General features: G+C 43.0%; 1 protein-coding gene across 2 annotated transcripts in view; it reads right to left on the reverse strand.

Annotated features, from left to right (window-relative positions):
• Positions 1 to 340: 340 nt before the first annotated feature.
• LOC116978289 (core histone macro-H2A.1) overlaps positions 341 to 26,995 on the reverse strand; it is a 30,050-nt gene continuing 3,395 nt past the window's right edge. The window contains exons 2-9 of one of the 2 annotated variants that reach the window (XM_033029328.1): positions 22,010 to 22,196; positions 17,451 to 17,557; positions 14,941 to 15,138; positions 13,338 to 13,448; positions 7,228 to 7,318; positions 3,493 to 3,582; positions 2,802 to 2,976; positions 341 to 999 (exon numbers count right to left, since the gene is read on the reverse strand). In XM_033029328.1, the coding sequence (XP_032885219.1) occupies positions 834 to 999; positions 2,802 to 2,976; positions 3,493 to 3,582; positions 7,228 to 7,318; positions 13,338 to 13,448; positions 14,941 to 15,138; positions 17,451 to 17,557; positions 22,010 to 22,181 (1,110 nt within the window). In that variant the 5' untranslated portion in view covers positions 22,182 to 22,196 and the 3' untranslated portion in view covers positions 341 to 833. Of the gene's footprint in view, positions 1,000 to 2,801; positions 2,977 to 3,492; positions 3,583 to 7,227; positions 7,319 to 9,193; positions 9,294 to 13,337; positions 13,449 to 14,940; positions 15,139 to 17,450; positions 17,558 to 22,009; positions 22,197 to 26,995 lie in introns of both variants that reach the window. The other variant, XM_033029327.1, reaches the window with a different exon arrangement.

A 26,995-nucleotide genomic window follows, 5' to 3' on the forward strand; every position in this document is an offset into this window, starting at 1 on the left:
GTCTGAAGGAGGGTCCCAACCCGAAACGTCACACATTCTCTTTCTCCAGCGATGCTGCCTGACCCGCTGATTTACTCCAGCACTTTGTGTCCATCTTTGGTATAAACCAGTATCTGCAGTTCCTTTCTATACAGTACTAACTTCCAGTATTGCGAGTTAATAAGAAAGTCGTTCCAATAACATTTACAAAGGTGTGAAAATAGCTATGCAAAAATGACTATTCTCCTCATAATCACAGTTTTTCTTGCTTGCATAGTAACCGTGAACTGATTTTAAACAGAATGAAAGAACACAACCACAATATATATATATATATATATATACATTAAAAAAACAGATGTCCACCACAGTCCAACCATTTAATAAACAAATGACAAACTCCATTTTATCATAACCCTCGACAACTATTTGTGGCGATCAGATGTAATGTAGACAAAACACAGTTTTATAGCACCAAGCAATTTTAAAGAATTAATCTTGGTGTACATCAATGTACCACAACAGAGTTACAAAATGTATCTCCCATCCTCTCCCAGTTAAGAATTAAAAATATTCAGACTGGCAACATAGGACCACAAGCAATCGTTTTTGTCCGTCTCCAATGCAAATTAAAAACGACAAAATATATACTAAAATACAATGAATTCTAGTGACTTTCGGACGACAGTGCATAATCCAATTTCAAGCCAAATGTCAGTGCCATAGTAAAATTAAGTACCAGATTCTGATCAAAGATTCCTTTCAATTGCCTGCCCTATTTTGCTTTAGTAACTTACAAAAAAAGTGGTCAGCATCACAATGTCGAAGAACTCTCCCTGAGTGAGCGTACATCGTTAGTTAGCATCCAGTTTGGCCATTTCTTGGACGTAAATCCCTATACTTTCACTATCAAAAAGCACAAAGTAGACAGTTTTGATTGAGGATGACATGGTAGATACGAAGTAGCTAGAAATGGCTTTCAGGATCAGCTGGGCAGCATTCTGTTTGGGAAACCCATTTCTGTTGGCGAATTAACAACAGGTTAGTTAGCGGTGCATGGTTGCGGACTGGTACACAGGGAAACATAAATTAAACCCTTGCCATTCAAACCACAGACAATTGGTCACATCGCAATCTCCACATGGCATACAATAGCAAACACCTTTATATTTACTGGTTCGTTGGTTGCAGATATAGAACCATGGAGTCATACAGCGTTTAAACAGGCCCCTCGGCCCAACTTGCCCACACCGACCAACATGTCCAATCCAAACTAGTTCCACCTGCCCATATCCCTCTAAACCTACCCCATCCAGGTACCTGTCGAAATGTTTCTTAAACGTCGAGATAGCACCTGCCTCACCAGCCTCCTCTGGCAGCTTGTTCCATACACCCACCGCACTTTGTATAAAAAAGTTATCCCTCAGGTTCACATTAAATCAACCCCCGCTCACCATAAACCTATGTCCTCTGGTTCTCGATTCCCCTACTCTGGGCAAAAGACTATTTCTCTCATGATTTTGTACACCTCTATAAGATCACTATTTTCTGAATTACAGATACGAGTCATATTAAGAAGCAACTCCAAATAGTAAAACATTTAAACACCATTAAAATGTTGCTTGTACATAAATTATAGAAGTTTGGGTATTTCTGATACTGGGCCCTTCATGACTACAGAATTAAGATATTTTACAAAGCAAGTTTTGTTCCCGCACGTTTTATTTAATGTGAGGAAATACATTGCACTGGTTGCTGTTACAGCATGGAAACAGGCCCTTCGGCCCATTGAATCCGTGCCAACCACCGATCCCTGTACACTAACACGATCCTACACTCGAGGGACAATTTACAATTCTTACAGATAACAATTAACCTACAAACCTGTGCATCTTTAAAGTGTAGGAGGAAAGCGGATTACCCTACACTGCACTACACAGTACGCTTGTGTGTAGGATAGAAGAAATGTACAGGAGATTGCTGGTCGGCATGGACTCGGTGGGCCAAAGGGCCTGTTTCTTTCTGCACTGTATCTCTAAACTAAGGTTAATTCCCGGGACACCAGGTTAATTCCCGGGACGGCGTGACTGACATATGATGAAAGAATGGGTAAACTGGGCTTGTATTCACTGGAATTTAGAAGGATGAGAGGCAATCTTATAGAAACACATAAAATTCTGAAGAGATTGGACAGGCTAGATGCAGGAAAATGTTCCCCATGTTGGGGGAGTCCAGAACCAGGGGTCACAGTTTAAGAATAAGGGGCAGGTCATTTAGGACTGAGATGAGGAAAAACTATTTCACCCAGAGAGTTGTGAATCTGTGGAATTCTCTGCCACAGAAGGCGCTAGTGGCCAATTTGGATGTTTTCAAGAGAGAGATAGATTTAGCTCTTTGGGCTAATGGAATCAAGAGCTATGGGGGAAAAAACAAGACCAGGGTACTGATTTTGGATGATCAGCCATGATCATATTGGTGCCTACTCCTGCACCAAATTTCTATGTCCGTGTTTCTAAACCGAAGTAAAGAATTAAAGGGTGTGCTTGCCTTCACACATTCAACCACACATTGCTTAAATTAAATGAATGTGCAGGGTAACTGCAAATAAACAACGTGTTACTGTAAGTGCTGGCTCTCAAATAATATTTTTTCACCCAGATTTTTAGCAATGCTTTGCCTCTATAGAAGAAACAACACGTTTATATCTTATCTTAGGTGCAGGGATATCAATTACATTTACCACAGACTTCAATCAAATTGAATTGTTTTGCTTTTGAAACAGTACAGTTCTGCATGTCACAGTGTGAGGAATGTTTCCTTACCTCCCGCTGCCAATTGATGGGAAGGCAATGGACTTCAGCTTCTTTTCGTCTGCTAATGCCAGACAGTTCTTCACCGTTTTCTCCAGGAGTTCTTCACATTTGTCTGATCCCCAGCCAGGGCTGTTGCAATGGATGACAAATTTGGCTGGCAGCCCGTGGCCTGAACTGAGCGCAGCTGCCAAAAGCAAAATGCGGTATTTTCACAACAGTTTAGTTTAGAGATACAATGCGTAAACAGGCCCTTCAGCCCACAGAGTCCGCGCCGACCAGTGATCCCCCTACACTGTCACTATCCCACACACACTGGGGACAATTTACAGTTTCTACCAAAGCCAATTAACCTGCAAATCTGTACGTCTTGGGGGTGTGGGAGGAAACCGGAGCACCCGGAGAAAACCCACGCGGTCACAGGAAGAACGTACAAACTCTGTACAGACAGCACCCACGGTCAGGATCAAACCTGGGTCTCTGGCCGTGCTGTATCTCTCAACTAAACTAAAGCTAAACTAAACAAATACAATCAAGTCAAACTCAAGTACAATAGGTAGAGCAAAGGGAAAGATACAGAGTGCAGAATGTAGTTCTCTGCATTGTAGCACATCTGTCCAATACCCTGTGGGCTTCATTGCAACCTGGTGTAGAAGAAATTAAATCAATCTAACTTAATCTAAAACAAAACAAGTGATTGTACCTCCTGCTGTGTCTAAGGGTCCATTCTTCTTGCGTAGTTCGATAACAGCCTCTGTAAACTCCTTGCCGCCCTTCTTCTCCAAAGCAGCTCCTAAAAGTTGAGATAAGAATTTACAACTGAGGTACTGAAGCAAAAACAGCAGAAGAGACATACTGACTTGCACTGGTAAGGTTGTAATGATTTGAGAAAAATAAAACACAGTAGAATTTGTAAGTTAGTCAGAACATTGAACAAAATCTGGTGTGGATTTGTCAGTATACAAATTAGACAAGTAGTAAGTCATACATGAAGTTTTAATAGGAGTTATGCTGCAACAGATATCATGTGCTAAGGGTGCAGGAAGGAACTGCAGATGCTGGTTTACACCGAAGACAGACACAAAAAGCTGGAGTAACTCAGCGGGTCAGGCAGCATCTCTGAAGAGAAGGAACAGGTGAAGTTTTGGTGACTCGAACTGTTACCTATTCCCTTTCTCCAGAGATGCTGCCTGATATGCTGAGTTACTCCAGCTTTTTGTGTCTATCTTCATATGCTGAGGGACTTATGGAAGTTGTAAATATGCCACAGCGTGTCTTTTAAAGGTTGTTTTCAGATCAACTGAGATCCTTCAACTGCTGAGCTAGTGACAAACACCCCTATGCATCTTTTCATATTATTGAGCAAGCAAAAAAAAAAAAAACAGGCCCTACATCCCACTGTCCAGACTGACCATCGATTACCTATTCACACTAGATCCATGTTATCTCATTTTCTCATCCACTCCCTACACACTTTCATCAGTTAATTTTAGTTTATTGTCACGTGTACTGAGGTACAGTGAAAAGCTTTTGTGTGCTATCCAGTCGGCGGAAAGGCAATACATGATTACCATCGAGCCATTTACAGTGTATAGATACAAAAGGGAATAATGCTTAGTGCAAGGTAGAGCCAGCAAAGTCCAATCAAGGATAGTCTAAGGTCACCAATGAGATAGATAGTAGTTCAGCACTGCTCTCTGGTTGCGGCAGGATGGTTCAATTGCCTGAGGGGGGAAGAAACTGTCCCTGAATCTGAAGGTGTGCGTTTTCACCCTCCTATACCTTCTGCCCGATGGGAGAATAAGGATCCCATCTAATGAGGTGAAGATGATGCGTAATCAGTAAATGATCTCAAATTTATCCACAGGTTTTATTAAGACATATATTTGCTACTGTAATTCAAACCTTTTTCATTCATTGTGACACACGTTATCTGTAGTGTTACAGGTTACAAAGCACAGCCAGAAGCCCAACTTCACCAGCTGCTGATAGCAACCTTCTGAGAACGCCATAGTACGTAACCCATCAGCAAAGAAGCAAGATTATATTTTGCTATTAAACCAAAATTAAAGTTTGCAATTGGAGTAACCAGAAATTTTAAAAAGTTGCAACATTGATTTTAAAAAAAAGACTGCAAATGTTTATTGCAGGGAAGTTAATGTTTAAGAAGATGTGTTACGATGAGCTCCAAGCTGATAGGAATGTGTCTGGTGTGCTCAGAAGTTTGACGTTACCTGCGAAAATCTGCAAAAGCAAATTACAAACACAGTTTTGCACTGTGACCACACTTAAGGAATCGGGTTTGTCAAATGAACCGCAAATTTCTTTTTTTCTGCTTTCATGGGTGCAAATTACATGAACATTTGTGGTTCTGCCACATTGGAAGACCAGAAGAACAAGAAAGTAATTCCATGGGTACACTGGTCAACCTGAGGAGCACCTTCAGCAACTGACTGGTTCCACCAAGATGCAGCACAGAATGCCACAGGAGATCATTCTTCCATGTGGTTATCAAACTGTACAACTCCTCCCCCTTCTGTCGTGGGGTAGACGGACCCCCCTCCCTCACCCTCCCCAATCTTTGCACATCCCCAATCCTTTCCACTCGTCACTTTAATTTCATGTTTCATGTATCTTGTGTTTTATGGACTGTTACATAGAAAATAGGTGCAGGAGGAGGCCATTCGGCCCTTCGAGCCAGCCTGTTGCCTGTTGGCAGATCAATTTCCCTCCTGGGATAAATAAAGTTCTATCGTATCATATATCATGATTTGCAAGCCTGGACCTTCCAGAAACTTTGGTCTTTAGATTTAGTATAGAGATACAGCACGGAAACAGGCCATTCGGCCCACCGGGTCCGTGCCGACCAGCGATCCCCGCACATTAACACTATCCTACACCCACTAGTAACAATTTTTACATTTACCAAGCCAATTAACCTACAAACCTGTACATCTTTGGAATGTGGGAGGAAACGGAAGATCACGGAGAAAACCCACGCAGGTCACGGGGAGAACGTACAAACTCCGTACAGACAGCACCCATAATCGGGATCGAACTCGGGTCTCTGGCGCTGCATTCTACCGCTAACTCTACCGCTGTACCACCGTGACTGCCTAGACTTCTTCATTCCCTCTGGCTCAATGGTCTGTAAATTTCCCACCCTGACATTATGGGAATTCCATGATCATCAGGACAGCAACAATTCTGACAATGCTCAATGTAAAAAGTTCCAAAGACTAGGAACAACACAAAACCATAATTAAACAAGCTGGCAATCAACCAGCAAGCTCACAATGAGAAGCAGCAGACAAGGAAGATGGAATTGCCAAGATGGCTTAGAAAGGATTCCCTTCTAAGATGTGGGGAATACTAAGTATTGGTCCATGCTTAAACATTCTAAACATGACTGGGACTGTGAATTGTGTAGGAAGGAAGTGCAGATGCTGGTTTAAACCGAAGATGGACAGGAAAAAGCTGGAGTAACTCAGCGGGTCAGGCAGCATCTCTGGTGAAAAGGAATAGGTGATGTTTCGGGTAGAGATTTTCGGGTCTGAAGATGAGTTTCGTCCCGAAAAGCCACCTATTCCTTTTCTCCAGAGATGCTGCCTGACCCGCTGAGCTACTCCAGGTTTTTGTGTCGATCTTTGGGACTGTTTAATGTTAGCAAAGGCGTCCAAAAAGTGGAACACTTTGTTTCCCAGTTTTAATATTTAAATTTAATGATGAAAGTATAAAGTAGGTTCTTTGCAGCATTACATTTTAAACATAATTTGTATTTTATCTTTGTAATTTTTAGCAAGGTCACGATGCATCACCACCATTATCTATAATGCCTGCTACAAATCACGCGTTTGGAGTAGAGATGCTATCAGGACTTCCTCTGAAGCGTGGAGCCTCAGTGGAAACAAGAACAAATAGTATCTTTACCAGTGAAAATTGAAAACAACGTTCATTTTTAAATTTGGTCAGTAAATCTTTTCATCCTTCCAGCAATAGTCATGAAAAAAAGAAACGCAAGTCCGTACTTCATATTATCAATAAGTTGAATCTAATCGAGACATTCGAAAATGATACCCAATTTGGCAGGTAGGGAGATAAGTTAAAGTTGCCCAAAGTTATTCCTCATTGAGGTTTTTTAGTCTGCCCAAGTTACATAGAAACATAGACAATAGGTGCAGGAGCAGGCCATTCGGCCCTTCGAGCCAGCGCTACCATTCAATATGATCAGTTGCATTGAAACCCTGACTCCTTGGAGATTAGCAGGCATCAATGAAAGGAGAATGGGAGTTAACTTTGATACCGTGAAAACTTAAAGCAGTGGACCAGGCACTTTAATTTGCTATTGCTGGAAGCAGGAAATGCCAATCGAGTTAGCCAGGCAGCACAGGATTTCCCACTGATCCACATGCACTCACTGCACAGAAGTTGTCATTACCTACATCCCCACCAGTGTAGAAGTCAGAGTTCGTAGGGTGAACGACAACATCACTGTCAATTGTCGCAATGTCAGCCTGCACAACTTGTAACTATAAACAGGCAAATAAACATACAGAACATCAACCATGCTGGAAAGAAAACTGACAAGACTGGGTGATCGGCAGTCTTTCAGAGGTGACTCCTGCAAACAACAGACTTCTCTTTAAATCTGCATCAGGCAAGCAAATCAGACACATTTCAGGTTGAAAACTTAACTTGACCATCAACTGAAAAGACCTTCAAACCGATCCACCCCTCTCGGCTCCAACCAACTAACAACACATTATCACAAAGCATTATGTATACATCTTATAAACCATCTTTCAAAGATCCTAGTTCCCATGACAAGCAAAGTTTATTTTTAACCACCGTCTTATTCTCCTCAGAGAGGCAAACAGCTGACCCGCTGAGTTACTCCAGCATTTTGTATCTATCTCTGATACATAATGCAGACCAAATCCAAAGTTTGCATTGGAACATTGTTCTTTTGTATTACTGTCATTATTACTATATTTTCGAAAATTGTTTAAAAAGTGGAATTGTCCATTTACAAAGTGTTCCGCAAATCTTGTTACTCATATAATATCAACAAGACTAATGTCAGAGCTCTTTGTTACAGCACTGTTATATATAACCGCCCTATATATCTTTATGCCCCAAAGTAAAAAGATAAGCAAAACACTTTTTGGAGAAGCCAAGGTCTTTTTGCGGGTTGTGTAAAAAAGAACTGCAGTTACTGGTATATACCAAAGATCGGCCCCTGGTGAGACCGCACCTGGAGTATTGTGTGCAATTTTGGTCTCCTAATTTGAGGAAGGACTTTATTGCTATTGAGGGAGTGCAGCGTAGGTTCACCACGTTAATCCCCGGGATGGCGGGACTGATATATAATGAAAGAATGGGTCGACTGGGCTTGTATTCATTGGAATTTAGTAGAATGAGAGGGGATCTTATAGAAACATATAAAATTCTTGAAGGATTGGACGGGCTAGATGCAGGAAAAATGTTCCCAATGTTGGGCGAGTCCAGAACCAGGGGTCACAGTTTACGAATTAGGGGTAGGCCATTTAGGGCTGAGATGAGGAAAAACGTCTTCACCCAGAGAGTTGTGAATCTGTGGAATTCTCTGCCACAGAAGGCCAAATCACTGGATGTTTTCAAGAGAGAGGTAGAATTAGCTCTTAGGGCTAAAGGAATCAAGGGATCTGGGGAAAAAAAGCAGGAATGGGGCACTGACTTCAGATGATCAGCCATGATCATATTGAATGGCGGTGCTGGCTCGACAGGCCAAATGGCCTACTCCTGCACCTATTTTTCTATGAGGAAGGGTCTCGACCTGAAACGTCGCCCATTCCTTCTCTCCAGAGATGCTGCCTCACCCGCTGAGTTACTCCAGCATTTTGTGTCTACCTTCGACTTAAACCAGCATCTGCAGTTCTTTCTTACACCTATTTGTCTATGTTTCTATAGACACAAAGTGTTGGAGTAATTCAGCGGGTCAGGCAGCATCTCTGGAGAAAAAAAGATGGGTGAGTTTAGAAGGGTCCCGACCTATAACGTCACCCATCCTTTTTCTCCAGAGATGCTGCCTAACCGCTGAGTTCCTCCAGCACTTTGTTTCTATCTTTTTCTTGATTTATGTCAGCATTTTCTATGAACTGGACATTTTGAAATGGAACGCTGTTGAAGTACTTTGCTTTGTATAATGGGAAGGATTTTTCAAAGCATGGTTTGCCCGACCTCTTAGAACAGGTAACGGTGAACTGGAATGTATTATGGAAATGAACTCACTGTCAACATCTGAAAAAACTTACAGTGAGTATAAATAAAATTTACCGTCGTAATAAATGCCCAGAATCTGATTGTTAATTGAAATTCCATAACGCTTTCAGTCAACGTTACCTGCAAAGTCACATATTATTTACCTAGGTCCTCTTTTAGCTCAATGTCAGCACTGGTGGGATTGATAATGGCCTCCACCTCGAAGCTCGCTATGTTACTGAGTTCACTGTGAATGAGGTGCAACTGCAAGGAAAAGCATCGATACAAAAGTAATAGGGTGGAAGGAGAAAACAAAAGGAGCAGGAAGGGTTGGAGTGGAAAAGCACAACAAAATCGCATTCAAGCAGAGGATAAAGACAGCCAGGTCTGCAGAAACACAACACAGTTGTTACAAAACAGAAAACAGCAGTTTTCTTTGAATCTCCAGTTTTCTCCCCTATCCACCATTCCTGTAGACTTTCCCCCCAGCGCTGTTAAATAGTTTAGTTTAGTTTAGAGATACATCGCGGAAACGGGCCCTTCGGCCCACCGGGTCCACACCGACCAGCGATCCCCTCACATTAACACTCTCCTACACCCACTAGGGACAATTTTTACATTTACCAAGTCAATTAACCTACAAACCTGTGCGTCTTTGGAGTGTGGGAGGAAACCGAAGATCTCGGAGAAAAACCCACGCAGGTCACGGGGAGAATGTACAAACTCCGTACAGACACCACCCGTTATCGGGATCGGACCCGGGTCTCCGGCGCGGCATTCGCTGTAAGGCAGCAACTCTACCGCTGCGCCACCGTGACCGCCTGAAGTGGTTTGTGATGGAAGATGGTTTACACCGACGTTAAGAGACAACATGTTGGAGTAACTCAGTGGGAAAAGCATCTCTGGTGAGAAGGGGTGACGTCACTTCAAGTAGATACCCTTCTTCACATTGTCTGAAGAAGGGACTCCATTCGAAATGGCACCCATTCCTTCTCTCCTAGATGCTGTCCCACTGAGTTACTCCAGCATTTTGTGTCTATCCTGAAGTGATTTAATACGATCTGAAAGGTAATTTTTTTACATAAAGGGTGGTGGGTGTATGGAACGAGCTGCCGGATGAGGTAGTTGAGCCAGATACCATCGCAACGTTTAAGAAACATTTAAACAGGAACATGGATAGGACATGTTTAGAGGGATGTGGGGCCAAATGCAGGCAGGTGGGACTAGTGTAGATGGGACATGTTGGCCGATGTGGGCAAGTTGGGCCGAAGGGCCTGTTTCCACGCCATATGACTCTATGATGACTGTCCACCTGGATCTAATTTTGTAAATGGATCTTCTGGTATATACAGAAGGCAATTGTTTTATATGAAGTGTGTCATTACTATGTGGGAGGTTATTGCAGAAGAGGTTTTATGGATATATTATGCATGACCAGAAGATCCACAGGGGACAGTGACAGAAATTGTGCCAACATTTAATAGCAAATGGGAGGGGGGAAAAAAGGATATTGGAACAGATCACCCGTTCACTAGTTTAATGTTATCCCACTTTTTGTTTCCTACAGACTAGGGGCAATTTACAGAAGCCAATTAACTTACATACCAGTACGTTTTTCGAATGTGGGAGGAAAAGGATTTGAGTATAGGAGCAGGGAGGTTCTACAGCAGTTGTACAGGGTCTTGGTGAGACCACACCTGGAGTATTGCGTACAGTTTTGGTCTCCTAATCTGAGGAAAGACATTCTTGCCATAGAGGCAGTACAGAGAAGGTTCACCAGACTGATTCCTGGGATGTCAGGACTTTCATATGAAGAAAGACTGGATAGACTCGGTTTGTACTCGCTAGAATTTAGAAGATTGAGGGGTGATCTTATAGAAACTTACAAAATTCTTAAGGGGTTGGACAGGCTAGATGCAGGAAGATTGTTCCCGATGTTGGGGAAGTCCAGAACAAGGGGTCACAGTTTAAGGATAAGGGGGAAATCTTTTGGGACCGAGATGAGGAAAATATTTTTCCCACAGAGAGTGGTGAATCTCTGGAATTCTCTGCCACAGAAGGTAGTTGAGGCCAGTTCATTGGCTATATTTAAGAGGGAGTTAGATGTGGCTCTTGTGGCTAACGGGATCAGGGGGTATGGAGAGAAGGCAGGTACAGGATACTGAGTTGGATGATCAGCCATGATCATATTGAATGGCGGTGCAGGCTCGAAGGGCCAAATGGCCTACTCCTGCACCTATTTTCTAGGAAGAAAGGAGCACTCAGTGAAAACCCGCGTGGTCACAGGGAGAATGTACAAACTCCATCAGACAGCAGCCGTAGTCAGGATCGAACTAGAGTGTCTGGTGCTGTACGGCTGCAGCTGCCCTTTTTAAAAAAAATGTTTATCAATTTTATTTTTAAATATTTTTTCTAGTTCTCTGATGCTCCTGGAAAACCCTAATCTCGTATATACCTCTTAATAAAGTACCGTGTCTTTTTAATATCTACTTTTGGCCAAGATCGTTGTTTAATCAACATTGTGGTACGGCCTCATGCGCAACCTACAAAGGGATTTAAAACTATTGTCTTCTCATGCGGAGACATGCACCGACCCTGGGAGAAATTTGTTTTACTGCAGACTGCTAGAAGCAAAGAACACTTTACCAAGGAAACATTTAGGATCCAATTTAAGCAGAGGCAAATAAAGATCTTCATAAAGAAAAAGTTGCAGCAAAAAAACTGTTATCTAGATAGATCCAGTGAACCAAGCAGGATTTTTTTAGGGGGGGTTTCATGGTTATATGAGATTCTACGTTAACCTGTGCTCTACCGAGCCAGGAAAGGTGGAGTGGGGTACATGCCTGGAATGTTAAAACAGTGGCAGCCATCATCAATGGGAACAATGCTGCAATGATTAAGTAGAACTATTCTGGTTAGTGATGTATAAAATAATTCATTAAGATCAATCTTACAATGTCGCTACACACAACAATCAGTGCAATTTATCCCCCCCCCCGTTAAATAAAACAAATCATCTTTTGTAAAATATTTTAAATCTGTGGTAATGAAAGACACTCAGAAATCTCCAAACTTATATAATTTATGCGCAGACAAATTTTTTATGGGGTTTCAAATGTCTACTATTTGTCGTGGTTTCTCACTATGACTCTCATCTCTCCTTCAGAGAATAGTGATCTTACAGAGGTGTACAAAATCATGAGCAGAATAGATCGGGTAGACACACAGGATCTTTTGCCCAGAGTAGGGGAATCAAGAACCAGAGGACATTAGGTTTAAGGTGAGGGGGGGGAAATTGAACAGGAACCGGAGACGTAACTTTTTCACACAAAGGGCGGTGGGTGTATGGAACGAGCTGCCAGAGGAGGTAATTGAGCCAGGTACTATCACAACGTTTAAGAAACATTTAGACAAGTACATGGATAGGATAGCTTTAGAGGAATATGGGGCAAACACAGGTAGGTGGGACTAGTGTAGATGGGACACTTTGGGCAGTGTGGCAAAGGTGGGCTGAAGGGCCTGTTTCCATGCTGTATGACTGTGAATAGGGTTAAAACCAGCAATAAATTGGAGAAGTAGGAACATACCCTTCAAAAATCAAGTTTGTTAGGTTTTTCCATTGAAAAAATATGGGATTTGTTAATTTCTATTGTTGATAATAGTCATCAGGAAATAGACTATTATAAATTTTTATTACAAAAAAATATTTCAATGGCTTAAGTATTGGAGAAAGAATGGAGGAAGTAGATTCAATGGTAACAATCTTTAGGGAATTTTGAATGGAAACGATTTATAGTTTTTATGGAGAAAGAGAAAGGGAATGGGACTGTCTCAATATCTCAGTGTTTAAACTCATATTATACAATGGACAGAACACTCCCTTGTGCTCTCCGAATATCTGATGCTGTACTGTCACTGAATTAAACAATAGGTGCATCCCCACATCATCAAACTTACTATTTGTAAAGCATTGATAGTCTTTAAATTACATCTTCTGAGAACTTCAAGGGTGATGGAAGCGTTTGCAGAGAAATCTTCCTCTTGTGAAATTATTTTCTCACAGAGGATGGTTTGTCCAAACAAAGAGGGTTGGGGTGAAAATACACCTATCGGCACAATTTAGATATTATTTAGATATTTTCAAAGCAATTGCAACTAAAAAGACAATTTCTTTCAGCTACCAGTTTCCAAAGTGATCGGTCTTGTGTTAGAAATGCTGATTGATAATTAACACTACGTGAATAAGACACGGTTGTATAAGCTCACAGAGTTCTATTCTTCCATGCGCCCGAGTATCAAAACCTGTACCTTTTGTCCAAGGAAGAGGCTTTTGGTGGAGAGAATAGTAAATGTGTCTCCAGGATTCCCCTCAGTTGTGCTATCTGCTGATGCTGCCTTGCTGACTTCCGCTTGCTTCTTCTGTGGCGAGAAAACACTCATTTTACTTTTTGAGAAAGAGCTCTGTTTTACACTCAGAAAATGACAAGTCTAACTGTTGATCTATTAATTTATAAACTGTTAATTTATTAACAGTTACTTTGGCTTGAATCTGTGTATTAGGACCTCGACCCACAATGTTGATCATTCCAAGTCATTCGTCACGTTATATTATTGTGCGTCTGACTGAAGGAGGTAAGGCGGACCGCTGTGAATAAACACAGCCCCGGTGGGTCACCTGCGAAGAGGGTCCTAGTGGGCCGCTGCCTGCAGAGGAAGCTCGGAAGCTGCCGAGTTCGGCTCCGAACAACAGGGAGTAGAAGAGGAGGCGATGACAGACGAGAGTGAGCTGGCAGGAGAGGCACCAGGATATTGCCTCCAGCACCTTCAAGGTCAGCTGCACTAGGCACCCCCGGGACGGTCGGTCGGGCGAGGAGAGGGTCGTTGGTTTGCGGGCCGAGCCACTCGAGGGCAACGGAGGCCTGGGGCTTACCTGGATCGGTGAGCACTCCACTTCATCCAGCATATGGACATTGGACTTTTTCTTTGCCAAAATATGGCGACTTGTGCATGGGTAAGCTATGCAAAAACAATTTCACTGTGCAGTGCATAGGTGGCAATAAAGAATGATTGAACATTCCCCTACACAGGTTCCTACTGACTCGCTGAGTTACTCGCTGAGTTACTCCAGCAGTTTGTTTTTTGTTCCAGATTCCAGCATCTAGTCTCCCATGTCTCCAGTGGTAGGAAAAATTAATTTGCTGTGAGGATTAGGAGTTTTGTTAATGTTAATGCTTCTTGTTATGAATGGTTACAGAAATATGTCCCTGCATAAAGTCAGTGGCAAGGTGCATTTTTCAATTAACTTGGAATTTGATTACCAAATTCCAAGTTAATGTGGAGGTGTGTGATATTTGAATATACACAATCATTAGGTTTATAATGTATTTGTAATATGCAAGATAAGCCATTTTCTTTCAACTTTGGGGGGCGTCTATTGTCCAATATAACTAAGCATGTGCAACTCACTCCCAATATACGTGTGACCACCAAAAAAATTGTCCCACTCCCATGTTTTGACAGCGATGTCTGCCCCTGCGCTGAGGTGTAAACTACCCAAGCGAAATATGAGGTGCTGTTCCTCCAATTTGCACTGGGCCTCACTCTGACAATGGAGGAGGCCCAGGACAGAAAATTCAGATTGGGAATGGGAGGGGGAGTTGATCCCAGGTACGTAAAATGACCTCTGAGTGCTAAGGTAGACAAAAATACTGGAGAAACTCAGCGGGTGAGGCAGCATCTATGGAGAGAAGGAATGGGCGACGTTTCGGGTCGACAGCCCTTCTTCAGACTGAGTGCGAACATCGTTGAGATGAAACTGTCTTATCTTTTATAGCAGAATCTGGTCAAAGGAAATCATAGGTTCTTCTACATCATAAAACCAAATTTTGTAAGGGGTATTTTAAATTTGTACCTTAGCCCCTTTTCCTGGTCCCTTTTTGCCCTTCTTTGCTCCAGTTTTCTTTGCAGATTGCGAGGACTTTGTTTTTTTTACTGAGGGTGGGGTGATGATGGCTTCAAGTTTTCCTTTGGACCCTCGTTTCTTCGACAACAGTTCCGGGTGGATGTTTGGGAGGACGCCTCCGCTCGCTATAGTGACGCCTTTGAGCAGCTGGGAAAAGGGGGCCAAAAGATAGTTTAACTCCATTTTTTTTACTATGAAGAAGTTATATATATATATATATATATATCATGTGTTGGAAAGAACTGCAGATGCTGGCTTAAATCTAAGGTAGACACAAAATGCCGGAGTAACTCAGCGGGACAGGCAGCATCTCTGGAGAGAAGGAATGGGTGACGTTTCGGGTCGGGACTGAAGAAGGGTCCCGCTGAGTTACTCCAGAATTTTGTGTCTACCTTCGATATTTATCATATTTCCACTTATTCAAACAAGATCAAATAATCCAAACAAACTCTTACTTCAAAATAATCTTATTCAATCGTAGCTTAAAGAATCAACCTGTTTGTGGAGTGTATGGAGTAGCATGCGGACACCATGATGCAGGGTACAGAAGCTAATTTAGAGATACAATGTAGAAAGAGGCCCTCTGGCCCACCGAGTCCACACCAGCCAGCGATAACCTGTACACTAGTTCTATCCTACAAACTTGGGACAATTCACAAAAGCCAATTAACCTGCATAAAGTCATAGAGTGATACAGCATGGAATCAGGCCCTTCGGCCCAGCTTGCCCACACCGGCCAACATGTCCCAGCTACACCAGCCCCACCTGCCTGCGTTTGGTCCATATCCCTCCAAACCTGTCCTATCCATGTACCTGTCTAAATGTTGGAATAGTCCCTGCCTCAACTGCTTCCTCTGGCAGCTCGTTCCATAGGCCCACTACCCTTTGTGTGAAAATGTTAACCCTCAGATTCCTGTTAAATCTTTTTCCCCTTCATCTTAAACTTATATTCTCCGATCCTCAATTCACCTACTATGGGCAAGAGCCTGTGCATCTACCCGATCTATTCCGCTCATGATTTTATACAGGTCTTTGGATGTTTTTGGAATGTGGGAGGAAACCGGAGCACCCAGAGAAAACCCACAAGGAGACATGGACACCCTGTCTCCCCAAGGATCACAGGGAGATCCTTGTCTGACCCAAGGTCACAGGGAGAACATACAAAGTGCCTACAGACAGCACCCATAGTCGGGATCAAACGCAGGTCTCTGGCGCTGTAAGGCAGCAACTCTACCACTGCGTTACTGTCTGACCATCAGGATTACAAAATTAAATTTTGAGGCAGGAATGAAACAACAGCTGATCATTCTTCCCATGATTCTTCCACAGAAAACAAGGACCGACGTAACAAGGTCATTGTCACTAAAGCAACATTGTTTACTTTACATTCTTGATTTCACCATATGTTCATTAAAATTCCCAAAGGATTATGCAAATCAACCACTAGATACAGACTTTAGACTTTAGAGACACAGCGTAAAAACAGGACCTTCGGCCATCCGGGACTGTGCCGATCAGCGATCACCACGTACACCAGCACTATCCTACACACTAGGGACAATTTTACACCTTACCGGAGCCAATTAACCTTTCAACCTGCACATCTTTGAAGTGTAGGAGGAAATCAGAACACCCGGAGATAACCCACGTGGTCACAGGGAGAATGTACAAACTCAGTATGGACAGCACTTGTAATCAGGATAGACACTGATCTCTGCCGCTGTCCAGCAGCAACTCTACCACTGTGCCGACATGGAAAGTAATTACAACACCAATGTGGCAGTTTTCATGTAACTATTCATGTAACTAATTTGACTATATTAAAAAAACATCTTGAGGCAGACTTTTTTTTTTAATATAAAAGGAGGCCATTTGGCCCACTGGATCTATGCTAACAGAGGATCAGTCCTATTCTCACATTCACTGATATTTCCATATAATCCTGCAACATTTCCGTTCTCTCACCTGCCCAACAATTTCCCTTTGGTATGTTTTTTTTTTGTTGCATTAACCTACATTAGAGAGTAATTTACAGTGGTCAACAAACCTACCAAAATATTATGATGTGCAGGAGGAAACTGGAACACCAACAAGAAACCCACAAGGTCACAGAGAACACGCAATCTGTGCACATACTCTCTCTTATCTTGGCAAATTAAATTTCAAGATTTCTGTATGTGCCTCCCACTGAGAACATCTTTTCAGACAATCTCATTGGACTAGTGTTGCTGGGACAGGTTGGGCCAGTGTGGGCAAGTTGGGCTGAAGGGCCTGTTTCCACACTGTATGATGTATGATTAACACGTATCTTCCACTGCTCTCTATCTTGTTAACTTCTTCAGTAAAGGAATCAAAAATAATTGCTTTGGTAAACAAATCTTTTAACAATTTTTTCACCTTTGCACACAGCAAGGAAATCACAAAACAAAACTTCAGCAAATCTAAAGACCACAACAAACCTGGTTCAGTTCTTCATCATTTGCAATAGCCAGCAGTATATGCCTGGGGGTCACCCTTCCCTTTTTGTTGTCTCTCGCTGCGTTTCCAGCCAGCTCCAAAATCTCAGCTGAAAAGTTTTAGTTCATTAAAATCATGGTCGATGGAATTAGATTGGCTTGCATGCAGAACACAAAATAAAACTGGCGTGCTTGAGCATCAGTAAACAGAAGTCATATTACATCCCATGCAGTAAACTCTTCTTTGTCTTGTATTTTGCATCTGGAATCTTGTAACCAGCAAAACGTTCTAAGAAGAACACCATCCTATACACTAGGAACAATTTTACAATGTTACCGAAGTCAATAAACCTACAAACCTATAGGCCTTTGGAGTGTGGGAGGAAACCGGAGCATGCGGAAAAAACCCGTGCAGGGTTTGAGGGCGGCACTGTAGAGCGGCGATGGAGTTGGTGCTTTGCAGCGCCAGAGACCCGAGTTCTATCCTGTCTGCCGGTGTTTGTCTGTATGGAGTTGGTACCTTCACCCTGTGACCTGCGTGGGATCTCTGGTTTCCCATGCTCCAAAGACGTACAGGTTTGTGGGCTAATTGGCTTGGTAAAATTGTAAATTATCCCTTGTGTGCGTGTGTGTAGGATTGCTGGTTGGTGAGGACTTGGTGGGACGAAGGGCTTATTTCCCCGCTGGATCTCTAAACTAAACTAAACATGAATGAGTTTCATAAAAATAATGTTCATTTTTCTGTAATTAATTTTCTCACAGGCAAATATCTGTTTGTACACTGTAAAGCAAGGCAGAATGCTAGACTCCATTTGGATTTAGGATATATTTATACTAGCCTATGTGAAACAATGTATTAACCAGATTCAGATAAGGTATTAACCTAGTCCTAAAGGGCCGTCCCACTTGGCTGTCATTTGCGCGTAATTTACGCAACATCATTTACGCGTCACGACGCACAACGCTTGCATGGAGCGTGATGACATAGGCAGTGACGTGCGGCCGCACGCGGCGTCGCAAGGTTTTGTGATGCGCAACATCTTCACTCGCCATCTGCGTGACGCGCAATTGATGGCCAAGTGGGACAGGCCCTTAATGATAGCTTTCGAGGCAAAGTTAATGGCAGTTCTTATTTTCCACTCCGACATTTTTTTATTTATTTTTTTTATTATTATTTTTATTCGAAGTACGGTAAGTTACAATAATACACAACACATATATCTTAATACATTTTTTGTACCGCTTCATTTTTTGAGCTTTAAGAAAAAGATAGAAGTAAAGGAAGTAAGGAAAGTGCGCAAGAGTCGTGAAGGTGCAAGAGAGTGTTGAGAAATGAAAGCCCCTTAGAAAAGAAGTTAGAGAAGGAAGTAAAGAAAGAAAGTAGACCCTAGAAAAGAAGGAAAAAGAAAGGAGAAACAATCGCTCTATTATAACATTAAACTCCGCAGAAAGGGGACTACCAACCAAGTCTGTTTTTGTTGGGGTTTTTTTTTTTTTTTTTACCCCCCGTTGCCAGATCCTGGTACCTTTTATTTATTTCTTTATTTTTTAGATTACTATTGCACCTTATGCTTGTAATGGTTCCAAAAACGTAGACCACGTCTTTTGGAAGTGGTCTGTTTTGACATTTTTAATACCGTAAAAATACATTTCATCCATAGTACTCAATTTTGGATTTAAAAGAAGGTCCAGAAAAAAAAAACTAGCTTTAACAATGTAAAGCTCAAGAATAAGTACAGTTTATATGATTTTATTTACATTTTAGCAATTCTCAGTCGGGACAAATTCACTGCGAAAGCCCTCCTGAACTCCCATAGTGGATAGCATTATAATCACTGTAAAAGGTACTTTAACCAAGACATTGTTGCCATGCACGAAATAAGGTGAGCAGGCAGTGAAGAAAGTGAATGGTATGTTAGCATTCATAGCAAAATGATTTGAGTATAGGAGCAGGGAGGTTCTACTGCAGTTGTACAGGGTCTTGGTGAGACCACACCTGGAGTATTGCGTACAGTTTTGGTCTCCAAATCTGAGGAAGGACATTATTGCCATAGAGGGAGTGCAGAGAAGGTTCACCAGACTGATTCCTGGGATGTCAGGACTTTCATATGAAGAAAGACTAGATAGACTCGGCTTGTACTCGCTAGAATTTAGGAGATTGAGGGGGGATCTTATAGAAACTTACAAAATTCTTAAGGGGTTGGACATGCTAGATGCAGGAAGATTGTTCCCGATGGTGGGGAAGTCCAGGACAAGGGGGTCACAGCTTAAGGATAGAGGGGAATAGAGTCCTTTAGGACCGAGATGAGAAAAACATTTTTCACACAGAGAGTGGTGAATCTCTGGAACTCTCTGCCACAGAAGGTAGTTGAGGCCAGTTCATTGGCTATATTTAAGAGGGAGTTAGATGTGGCCCTTGTGGCTAATGGGATCAGGGGGTATGGAGAGAAGGCAGGTACGGGATACTGAGTTGGATGATCAGCCATGATCATGTTGAATGGCGGTGCAGGCTCGAAGGGCCGAATGGCCTACTCCTGCACCTATTTTCTATGTTTCTATGTATATGTTTCTATGTGAGGAGTGGAACTGAGTTTTCTGATGTAAAGATCAGCAAATAGCTTGGCAGTTGGACACTGAAGCTGTTGAGAATGGCCCAGCAAAATCTAATTTTACCGCCATAATAGGATGCGTTAAAAGATGCTGTGCTGCACAGAATTCCAAGCCATCAATCTACAGAGGTAGACGCAAAATGCTGGGGTAACTCAGTGGGACAGGCAGCATCTCTGGAGAGAAGGAATGGGTAACGTTTTGAAGCGAGACCCTTCTTCTTCATGTTTTGCCTTTCTGGTGACTGGTTAGCATGCAATAAAAGCTTTTCATTGCACGTGTATTGTCAGTACACGTGACAATAAAAAAAACTGAACTGAACTAGAGTGCAGTATATAGTTCTCTACATTGTAGCGCACCAGTTCCATAGACAAAGTCCATTGTCCTCAATGGGGTAAAGGTGAATTGAACAGTAAAGTGTTTTATATAATACAAATTCTCCATGAAATGCCTTCCAAAACCCTGTCCGATCTAATTTTGCCATCCCATTTGTCTCGTATTTTTAACCCATCAGCGATCATTTATGTTCTTTCTCCCACTCAAGACTTACTCCGACTAAAATTGAATGGCACTTGAAAATGTGGCCTGGAATTATTTTACTTCTGTTTAATCAATGTAATCTTGACATGGTGCAGCATTACATGTGTGTTCCTGTCTCCTTCTAATGATCTTAGCTTTCAGCCAGCATCAAATATTTTGCTGGAACGTAAGATCACCTTTTCAATACCATGACTACCCAAAATCAGTTGAAGTCACAGAGACATTATCTTGCACTAAATGTTTATCTGTACACTGCGGACCAAAGATTATAGAGCAGAGCAAGATAGACCACTCCTCCGAAATCCAATGGACTGACGTGTAGTACGTAACGGAACGTCACGGCCGCCATTTGTTTATGCCGAACGCGACATCTTTGGTAGCGGGGACGGACTCCAGTTATACAATCTGCTCTTACATCAGGTCGCAGGGAAAAGCAGATATACTAGAGGCTCCTCTAGTATCTTTGGGGGAAGAGGACGTTTCCTCCACTCCCGAGTTGATCCAGGGCTGATTCTCGGCCCCCCCGATACCAGATGGAGGCGGTCGGCCGGAGAGCCTCAAGCGTCTGCCCGCGGTCGGCGTCCCGAGGCAGCGGGCAATGCTCCTCTAGTATCTTTGGTGTAATCCGTTCCAAAGATCGATCCGCTCTATCATCTTTGGTGTAATCAGTGTTGTAGGGAACAGTGTTTTATAGCATCGATCACTTCACATATTTAGTTAATATTATTGTCAATTTTATTAATATTATTGTAAATTGCAGCTCAATAAAATGGCGTCATGTCATACCCATGTCATACTACGCTTTTTTCACAGAGTGGCGCATCTTGCTCTGCTCTATAATCTTTGCTGCGGACGGCTTGAATGTACCCTTTATCTGTGCACTGCGCTCGGCTTGAATGTAATTACGTATTCGTTTTTGTCTTTGACAGGATAACACATGAGAAAAGTGTTGTTCAGTTTGTCACATGTAGAGGTACAGTGAAAAGCTTTTTTTGCTGCGTGCTATCCAGTCAACGGAAAGACTATACATGATTACAATCAGGCTGACCATGGTGTACAGATACAGGATGAAGGGAATAACGTTTAGTGCAAGATAAAGTCCAGTAAATTCACATTAAAGGTTGTTCGAGGGTCTCCAATGGGGTAGATGGGAGGTCAGGACCACTCTCCAGTTGGTGATGGGATGGTTCAGTTGCCTGACAACAGCTGGGAAGAAACCGTCCCTGAATCCTGAAGCTGTGCGTTTTTAAGCTCTTCCTTGATGGGAGAATATAGAGTTTGTATTTGACCAGATAGCATGCAACAAAAGCTTTTCACTGAACCTCAGTACATGTGACAACAAACTAAACTAATACTTTCCAAAATCCTGTCCGGATGTTATTTTTTAATGGAGCCCGAACAATATTTTGACTCACCAGTTAGGTACTCCAGAACTGCAGCCATGTACACTGGGGCACCCACGCCAATTCTGTACTTTGGATGGCCTTTCTTGATGTAACGTAACATTCGCCCGACGGGGAAAATGACACCGGCCTTTGCAGACCGTGATGTCTTGGTCGCCTTCTTCTTTCCCCCTCGGCTGGACATGATGATCACAAAGACCTGAACCAAACCAAGGTAAAAACAGAGTCACCAGAGTAAAACAGAAGCCTTACGAGTTAGAACTGCCAGAGGTTCCCTGAGACCCAGCATTGATCCCATTCAAAATAGACACTAGCAGTGAGAATAAATCCTTCAACCCCAACTTAAATCCCGCTGGGCAGCATGGTGGCGCAGCGGTAGAGTTGCTGCTTGAAGGGCCTGTCCCACTTTCACGACCTAATTCACGACCTCTGCCGAGTTTGCCCTGGACTCATACTCGCAGCATGGTCGTCACAAGATCGTAGGTCGCAGGTAGGTCGTGATGCTAGTCGTAGGTACTCGTGGGATCAAGTAGGTCGGGGCGTTTTTCTAGCCTGATGAAAAATGTCCACGAGTAAAAAAGGTTGTGAATTAGGTCGTGAAAGAGGGACAGGCCCTTTACAGAGTTAGAGACCCGGGATTCAATCCTGACGCACAGGTACTGTCTGTATGGAGTTAGTACGTTCTCCCCGTGACCACGTGGGTTTTCTCCAGGATCTCCGGTTTCCTCCCACATTCCAAAGACGTACAGGTTTGTAGGTTAATTGGCTTTGGTATAATGGTAAATTGTCCCTAATGTGTGCAGGATAGTGTTAATGTGTGGGGATCACAGGTAGGTGTGGACTCGGTGGGCCTTAGGGCCTTTTTCTGCGTTGTATCTCTAAACTAAACTCCAAACTTTAAACTGTGAGACACGGAATAAAATATTATGCCCGCTCTTCCAGTGCCCAAGGGTTGAGCTCCCACCTGTTAGTCACAGTAACCAGTGACCCTCATATCCTTCCTGTGTAACTGAACTCAGCAAAGGTAAAAAAAAAAAAAAACAAGCACTTCATGTTTTAAGCTGATAAGCAACTTCTAAATGGACCATAATCCACATGCTTTATGCTGAGACATAATGCAAAGTGCAGAAACCCCGTGGCTAGCTTTCTGCATTCTAAGTTTCCACCATTTTAAGCAGTTATGTGAGAGGAAATTGAACGAAATGGGTGAAATTCTCATTTTTCTCTGCCCTTTCAAATAGTTTGAGAGTCGGGAATGTTGACTGTTTTTAAGTCTGCAGTAAGCTGGTTATATGTGAATATTTTTTTGGGGGGAAAAAAACCATGCTTCATCTTGCTATACTGGCAACAGCTTCTCTGGAACTTAACAAGTTGTGCTCACCAGAAAAACAAAATCTAAGCGACATTAAATGCCAAGTCAAAGATCAGGAGGTGGAGATGGCTGACTTTAAGAATGTTCTCGAAGGGAAAAATAAGGAGGAAGTCCAGCAAAATTTAACACTGTTAACAACGAGGCAAGAATGGATGCAACGTTTTGGGTCTTCTAGCAAGTTACAGAATCTTGCATTGCATCTCCTGCAACACCTGTCCCTTTACCTCCCCCCTCGACTCTGAGTTGTGAGCCTGAAGAATTCTCTGTCTCAGAGGGCAGTCGAGGCTGGCTCTCTGGATACTTTCAAGAGAGAGCTTGATAGGGCTTTAAAAGATAGCGGAGTCAGGGGATATGATGAGAAGGCAGGAACAGGGTACTGATTGTGGATGATCAGCAATGATCACATTGAATAGTGGTGCTGGCTCGAAGGGCCAAATGGCCCACTCCTGCACCTTTTGTCTATTGACTATTCAAGGACCCAAACAGTCTTTCCAGATGAGGCAAAGGCTCACTTGCACATCCTCCAACTTCATCTATTGTATCCGCTTTTCCAGGTGTCAACTTCTCTACATCGGCAGGACCAAGCGCAGGCTTGGCGATCGTTTCACTGAACACCTTTGCTCAGTCCGTCTTAACCTAGCTGATCTCCCGGTGGCTCAGCACTTCAACTCCCCTCCCAATCCCAATCTGACCTGTAATTCCGAGACTCATCTTTATTAACCACTTACAGCATTGGATCTGCAGTACGTTACATCTGCGAGCTGCTACATCTACTGCCTGACGTAGGCGAGTTCTTAATATTATAAAGCATGTACTAGGCGGGGCTACTACTAACAAGCACTATGATTGGCTAGCATGCAGTAGCCGATCTACATGCCCTTTCTGTCCTGGGCCTCCTCCATTGTCAGAGTGAGGCCCAGTGCAAATTGGCGGAACATCACCTCATATTTCACTTGGGCAGCTTGCACCCCAGCGGTATGAGCATTGACTTCTCCAACTTCAGGCAGCTCTTGTTTTCTCTCTCCATCCCCTTCCCCTTCCCGGTTCTCCCACTAGTCTTATTGTCTCCGACTTCATTCTATCTTTGTCCCGCCCACTCCCCTGACATCAGTCTGAAGAAGGGTCTCGACCTGAAACGTCGCCCGTTCCTTCTCTCCAAACATGCTGCCTCACCCGCTGAGTTACTCTGGCATTTTGTGTCTACACTAGCACTGCCTTACACACTCACACACACACACTAAGGATCATTTATAATTTTAATAAAGCCAGTTAGCCTACAAACCTGCTGGAGAAACTCAGCGGGTGAGGCAGCATCTATGGAGCGAAGGAAATAGGCAATGTTTCGGGTCGAAACCCTTCTTCTGACGAAGTCAGGTTTTAGAGTGTGGGATGAATCTGGGGCACGCGGTCATGGGGAGAACGTACAAACTCTGCACAAACAGCACCCGTAGTCAGGATCAAACCCGGGTTTCTGGCGCCATGAGGCAACAACTCTACCACTGAGCCACCGTGCCGCCCAACCAAGCCACAAATGCGCAGTCGCCATATTTTAGCGCTGTTTACAAATAAAAAGACCTGGAAGACCTGGGTTCAACAAGGAACTGACAGCTAATTTGATTCAGACCATCATCTAGTGGTAAAATGGTGGATGGGCTCTTGTTTATGAATGGTGAGAGATGGAAGGGCCAGCAAGAAGCAATCTAGGTGAGGTTCACAGGCAGAATGTCATTGCATTTTCATTTGACGGTGAAATTATAGCCGTCAAGCAAAACCGGGTTTCATGGTGTGTGCTGCTAGTTTATATAAAGCTGAGAGAATCCAGTGAACCACTGTAAAAATTGAACTTAGTCCTAGTATTTCCAGCATCTAATTGATTTATGACCCAAGACATAAAGGGACTAATATCTACTGCCTGCAAATGCTTGCCTATTAGTTCAGCATCTCATTAACACACTTCTCACATTGACATGGGATATTAGATTCTGGCATCAACTGAACAACATAAATCTTATACCAAACTATATTTGTTATAGAACTCGTTGACAGCATTTCTGCTTGCATTATAACTAGTCTTGTTTTCTTTTACTGCAACAGCATTGATACACGAATCCCGTGCATATGTATGTATATATATATATGTACATGTACACACAGAGCTTTTTCCTCCTCATTTATTATAGTGTTTACACTGTACTATGTTTACATATTCTGTTGTGCTGTTGCAAATGAGAATTTCCTTGTTCTATCTGGGACATGACAATAAAACACTCTGGACTCTCTTGGCTCTTGACATTCATGTGGCAAACATGATGGGTTCTCTAACCGACTTCTTGTAAGAGACAGGAAGAGCTTCCTGGCCATCTACCCGACAAAATCCTGAAGGTTTCTTCCCCAGTAGTAGGTGAGGATTGAGAATGACTTGCTTCCACTCCAATGCAGGGATTTAGATGAAGAGGTCAATGAGGAATCGGTGGACTCTGTCAATGATGGGGAATATGATGCTTGATACAACGATACTTTATTGTCAAGTGTAGGGAAATTCTTTGTTTTTGCATACAATCCAGGAAAATCATACAGCAGACCTCACCTGGACAGTACACAAAGAGTCGCTATGTTTCTGGTGCCGACAAAGCTACAAGGGTTCAGCAAATACAGGCCGAGGCTCCTCTTGCCCCGCAGGACTACCAAGCCAACCCAAGGTTTGCCAAATCTGCTGAAAATGCGGGAGGACAGGCACGTCCCTCCGACGTGGGCCTCCGAGATACTGGGCCGCTTAGTCGGCCTTGAAGGAGGCTCTGGGAATGGATCTGCTGGCTCCGACCTGGCTGGAGTTCCAGATCCCCGGCCGCAGGGGGCAAATTCGACCCGCCGATCGGTGGAGAAAGTCCCGATAAGGTCAAGATCGGCCGCCTCACCCGACCTAGGCGCCATATTTTCGTGGAGACTTTCAGGAGGATTTCAAGTGCGTTTGTCCGGACTAAAGGACATGCCAGACCACCATTGCAGGAGAAAAAAAAAATCAGTATTACAAATGTCAATGGATTAAAGCAGAATATCACCCGAGGTTCTGTACGTGTATATCGTGACCTTCAATTTGGATGTTTCATCCTTCACCACAGAACAGCAGATTGTTGGTGGCACGGTGGCACAGCGGTAGAGTTGCTGCTCTACAGAGCCAGAGACCCTTGTTCAATTCTGACTACAGGTGCTGTCTATACAGAGTTTGTACGTTCTCCCCGTGACCTGCACAGGGTTTCTCCAGGTGCTCCGGTTTTTTCCCCACACTCCAAAGACATACAGGATTGTAAGTCAATTGGCTTTTGTAAACACTGTAAATTGTCCCTAGTGTGTAGGATAATGCTAGCGTACGGGGTTATCACAGGTCGGTATGGAGCCGGTGGGCCGAAGGGCCTGCTTCTGTGCTGTATCTCTAAACAAAATTACCGAAACAATTTACTTCTAACTTTCTAAAAGATACTGACCATACGATATTATTGACATACCAATCTGTCTACTGACGAGTGAAAACATTTCCTTAAAAATTGTTTCATGCATACACATGGCATTAATATTGTAATAAAATGCAATATTAAAAATATAATGCCCAGATCTTTTGTTAATGGAGA

The sequence above is a fragment of the Amblyraja radiata genome, chromosome 11 (assembly GCF_010909765.2).
Source record: "Amblyraja radiata isolate CabotCenter1 chromosome 11, sAmbRad1.1.pri, whole genome shotgun sequence".
In the NCBI taxonomy this organism is placed as follows: domain Eukaryota; kingdom Metazoa; phylum Chordata; class Chondrichthyes; order Rajiformes; family Rajidae; genus Amblyraja; species Amblyraja radiata.